Genomic DNA, 5102 nt, shown 5'->3' on the forward strand with positions numbered 1-5102 from the left:
ATTTGGGGCTGTTTTGGGGCATTTGAGGCAGTTTTGGGGCCGTTTTGGGTCATTCTGGGCCGTTTTGGGGCCGTTTTGGGTCATTTGGGGCTGTTTTGGTGCCGTTTTGGTGCCGTTTGGTGCCGTTGCCGTGCCCTGAGGCCCCGCGGGGTTGTTTGTAGGGCATCGTGAAGCAGGACTCGCTGGTGATCAACCTGAACCGCAGCAACCCCAAGCTCAAGGACCTCTACATCCGGCCCAACATCGCCCAGAAGAGGATGCAGGGGGCCCTCGAGGCGCACGTCAACGGTGGGCATTTGGGGCGAAAAATGGGGGTTTTGGGGCAAATCAGGGGGGCTTGGGGCAAATCGGGGCTTGGGGTTTCCTTTCGATTGGCTTTTTTAGGGTTCCTCAAGGTGTTGGGGAGGTTATCTCAGGGGTGTCTTTTTTTGAAGGTTCTTTGTGAAGTTCTTTGCAGCCCCCCCTACTACAGGGAATATTTTTGGGGGGTGGTTCATGGTCTGGGGGTTTCATAAGGGGTTTTTTTGGGGGTTTTTTTTTGTGGAGTTTTTTGTGTCTTTTTGGGGGTTTTTTTTTGGGTTTTTTGGGTTTTTTTTTGTCTTTTTGGAGGTGTTTTTGTGTCTTTTTGGGGGTTTTTTTGTGTCTTTTGGGGTTGTTTTTTTTGTTTTTGGGGGTTTTTTTTTGTCTTTTTGGGGGTTTTTTTTGGGGTTTTTTGAGTTTTTTTGTGTCTTTTGGGGGGTTTTTTTGTGTCTTTTGGGGTTGTTTTTTTTTGTTTTTGGGGGGTTTTTTATTTTTGTCTTTTTGGGGATTTTTTGTACTTTTTGGGGTTCTTTTGGTCGTCTTTTGGGGTTTTATTTCTGTGTTTTTTGGGGGATTTTTTGTGTCTTTTGGGGTTGGTTTTCTTTTGGTTTTGGGGGTTTTTTTGGGGGTTTTGGGGGTGTTTTTTGTGGTTTTGGTTTTTTTGCTGGCTTTTGGGGTGTTTTGCTGGCTTTTTGGGTTTTCGTTGGGGTTTTCAGGTTTTCATGATATTTTGGGGTTTTTTTGGGTTTTTCATTGGGGTTTTTTTTGTTTTAATTGGGTTTTCATGGGCTGTTTTTAATTTCACTAGGGTGTTTTGGGTTTTCATTGGGTTTTTTTGGGTTTTTACTGACTTTTTTGGGTTTTTTTTGGGGGGTTTTCATTGTGCTTTCTGGTTTTTCTCATTTTTTCATTGTTTTTTTTCTGTATTCATTGGGGTTTTTTGGATTTTTGTTGGGTTTTATTGGGGTTTTTTTTTCGGGTTTTCACTGGTTTTTTTGGGTTTTCATTTTTTTAGGGGTTTTTTTTGGGTTTTCATTGGGGCTTTGGGGTTTTTTGGGTTTTCATTGGGGCTTTGGGGTTTTTTTGGTTTTCATTGGGGTTTTAGGTTTTTTTTCATGTTTCCCTTGGGGTTTTTTGGGTTTTCCAGGTGTTTTTTGGGTGTTTTTGAGGTTTTTCCTGGGCGTTCCCGGGGCCCTGGGGGGTTTTTTCCCTGCAGTTCCCCGTTTTGGGCTCAAACCGGGTGTTTTTGGGTCCTCAGGGTTCCGGTTCACGTCAGTCAGGGGGGACAAGGTGGACATCCTGTACAACAACATCAAACACGCCGTGTTCCAGCCCTGTGACGGCGAGATGATCATCGTGCTGCACTTCCACCTCAAGGTCTGGGGCAAAAAAACGGGATTTTGGGCAAAAAATGGGGATTTGGGGGAAAAAAAACAAATTTGGGGTGAAAAAACAGGTTTGGGGTGAAAACCAGGGATTTCGGGCAAAAAAACTCCTGGGTTTGGGGTCAGAGGTTGGGCTGGGGAGATGATCATTGTGCTGCACTTCCACCTCAAGGTCTGGGGCAAAAAACACCGATTTCGGGAAAAAAACACCGATTTTGGGCAAAAAATGGGGATTTTGGGCAAAAAACTGCTGGTTTTGGGGCCAAACCTTGGGACTTTGGGGCAAAACACGGGGATTTTGGGGTGAAACCTCTGGAATTTTGGGTGAAACCCAGAGGTTTTGGGGTGAAATCTGGTGGTTTTGGGGTGAAATCCAATAGTTTTGGGGTGAAATCTCTGGATTTTGGGGTGAAATCCAGGGACTTTAGGGTGAAATCTGGGGGTTTTGGGGTGGAAATTTGTGTGTTTTGGGGTGAAAATCTGTGGATTTGGGGTGGAAATTTGTGTATTTTGGGGGTGAAACGCCTGGATTTTGGGGTGGAATCCCCTGATTTTGGGGTGAAACCCCTGGATTTTGGGTCCCCAGAACGCCATCATGTTCGGGAAGAAGCCTGGATTTGGGTTGGAATCCCATGATTTGGGGTGAAATCCCTGGATTTTGGGTGTAATTCCCTGTTTTTTTGGTCCCAGAACGCCATCATGTTCGGGAAGAAGCCCTGATTTGGGGTGAAATCCCATGATTTGGGGTGAAATGCCATATTTTGGGTGTAATTCCCTGGTTTTTGGCTCCCAGAACGCCATCATGTTCGGGAAGAAGCCTGATTTGGGGTGAAATGCCATATTTTGGGTGTAATTCCCATGTTTTTGGTCCCAGAACACCATCATGTTCGGGAAGAAGCCCTGGTTTGGGGTGAAATCCCATGATTTGGGGTGAAATGCCATATTTTGGGTGTAATTCTGGTGGTTTTGGGTCCCCAGAACGCCATCATGTTCGGGAAGAAGCCTGATTTGGGTGTAATTCCCTGGATTTTGGGTGTAATTCCCTGTTTTTTGGCTCCCAGAACGCCATCATGTTCGGGAAGAAGCCTGATTTGGGTGTAATTCCATGATTTTGGGTGTAATTCCCATGTTTTTGGCTCCCAGAACGCCATCATGTTCGGGAAGAAGCGGCACACGGACGTGCAGTTCTACACCGAGGTGGGCGAGATCACCACGGACCTGGGCAAGCACCAGCACATGCACGACAGGGACGACCTCTACGCTGAGCAGGTGGGGGGAAAACGGGGGGAATCGGGGAAAAAACGGGGGAAAACGGGAAAAAACGGGGAAAAAATGGGAAAAAACGGCGAAAAAATGGGAAAAAAAGGCAAAAAATGACAAAAAAATGGGAGAATATGGGAGGAAAGGGGGCCTGGAGCTGCACAGGCACGACAGGGATGGGCTGTACGCTGAGCAGGGGGTGAGAAATGGGGTGAAAACGGGAGAAAACGGGAAAAAACGGTGAAAAAATATGAAAAAACGGCGAAAAAATGGGAAAAAATGGGAAAAAAATGGGAAAAAATGGAAAAAAATGGGGTAAAACAAGAGGAAAGGGGGGCCTGGAGCTGCACAGGCACCACAGGGACGGGCTGTACACAGAGCAGGGGGGCAGAAATGGGGGGAAAACGGGGGAATTTGGGAAAAAAATGGGAAAATGGGATAAAAATAGGAAAAACAGGGATAAAATGGGAGGAAACGGTGAAAAGTGGGGATCCGAGGGGGTTTGAGGGGGAGAAAAGGGAACCAAAGGGGCTCTGGAGGGAGGAAAGGGGGGATTGCCCTGGGTTTGGGGGGGTTTGGGGTGTTTTGGGCTCGTTTCTCTCTGTTTTAGAAACACTTCCTGGTGTTTTGGGCTCGTTTCTGGGTGTTTTGGGCTCGTTTTTGCCCATTTTAAAATCACTTCCGTGGGTTTTGGGCTCGTTTGTGTCTATTTTGGGCTCATTTCTGTCTATTTGGGGCTCATTTCTGTCTATTTTGGGCTCATTTCCATACATTTGGGGGTCATTTCTGGGTGTTTTGAGCTTCTTTCTGTCTGTTTTGGAATCATTTCCATGTGTTTTGGGCTCATTTCTGGGTGTTTTGGGGCCATTTCTATTTATTTTGGGCCCATTTCCATACATTTTGGGCTCATTTCTGGGTGTTTTGGGGTCATTTCTGCCGATTTTAGGATCGCTTCCATGTGTTTTGGGCTCATTTCTGTCTATTTTGGGCCCATTTCTGTCTATTTTGGGCCCATTTCTGTCTATTTTGGGCCCATTTCTATCTATTTTGGGCCCATTTCCATACATTTTGGGCTCATTTCTGTGTGTTTTAGGTCCGTTTCCATGTATTTTGGGTTCATTTCTGTCTGTTCTGGGCCAATTTCCATACATTTTGGGCTCATTTCTGTGCATTTTGGGTCATTTCTTTCTATTTTGGGCCCCATTTCTGTGTATTTTGAACCCCTTTCTCTACATTTTGGGCCCATTTCTCTACATTTTGAGCCCATTTCTGTGTATTTTGAGCCCATTTCTCTACATTTTGGGCCCCTTTCCCTCCATTTTGGGCCCCTTTCCCTCCATTTTGGGCCCCTTTCCCTCCATTTTGGGCCCCTTTCCCTCCATTTTGGCCCCATTTCTCTACATTTTGGCCCTATTTCTCTACATTTTGGCCCCATTTCTCTACATTTTGGGCCCCTTTCTCTACATTTTGGCCCCATTTCCCTCCGTTTTGGGTCCATTTCCCCGTGTTTTGGGCCCCAGATGGAGCGGGAGATGCGGCACAAGCTGAAAACGGCCTTCAAGAACTTCATCGAGAAGGTCGAGGCCCTCACCAAGGAGGAGCTGGAGTTCGAGGTGCCCTTCCGGGAGCTGGGGTACGTCCGGGGCTTTTGGGGCATTTGGGGGATTTTTGGGGAGTTTTGGGGATTTTTTGGGAATTTTTTTGGATTTTTTTAGGAATTTTGGGGGGGTACATTTGGAATTTTGGGTGATTTTTTGGTGACTTTTCAGGATGTTTCCGGGAGAGTTTTTGGGGAGTTTTGGGGTGCTGGGATGGCTCTGGGGGTCCTGGAGAGTTCTGGGATTTTTTCAGGTTTTTTGGGGATTTTTCAGGATTTTTTGGGGGATTTTTTTAGGATTTTTTTTAGGATTTTTTGGGGGGTACATTTTGAATTTTTGTGGGATTTTTCGGTGACTTTTCAGGATGTTTCCAGGGGAATTTTGGGGTCCTGAAAAGGGTCTGGGGGTCCTGGAGAGTCCTCAATTTTGGGGGATTTTTTGAGGATTTTTTGGGGATTTTTGTGCATTTTATCAGGATTTTTTGGGGGAGTGTATTTTGAATTTTGGGGGATTTTTGGCGGCTTTTCGGGACGTTTCTGGGGGAGTTTTTGGGGTCTCC

General features: G+C 46.1%; 1 protein-coding gene across 1 annotated transcript; it reads left to right on the top strand.

Moving 5' to 3' along the window:
• Window positions 1-161: 161 nt before the first annotated feature.
• Window positions 162-4578, top strand: SUPT16H (SPT16 homolog, facilitates chromatin remodeling subunit; the record flags this gene model as incomplete). Its single annotated transcript, XM_018075078.1, has 4 exons — window positions 162-288; window positions 1559-1677; window positions 2829-2954; window positions 4466-4578. Coding segments are annotated over 4 exons (485 nt in total), but the record flags the coding sequence as incomplete, so codon positions are not given.
• Between the last annotated feature and the right edge of the window lie 524 nt (window positions 4579-5102).

Source organism: Manacus vitellinus, unplaced genomic scaffold, assembly GCF_001715985.3.
Source record: "Manacus vitellinus isolate BGI_N305 unplaced genomic scaffold, ASM171598v3 ctg7180002434265_pilon, whole genome shotgun sequence".
Lineage (NCBI taxonomy): Eukaryota > Metazoa > Chordata > Aves > Passeriformes > Pipridae > Manacus > Manacus vitellinus.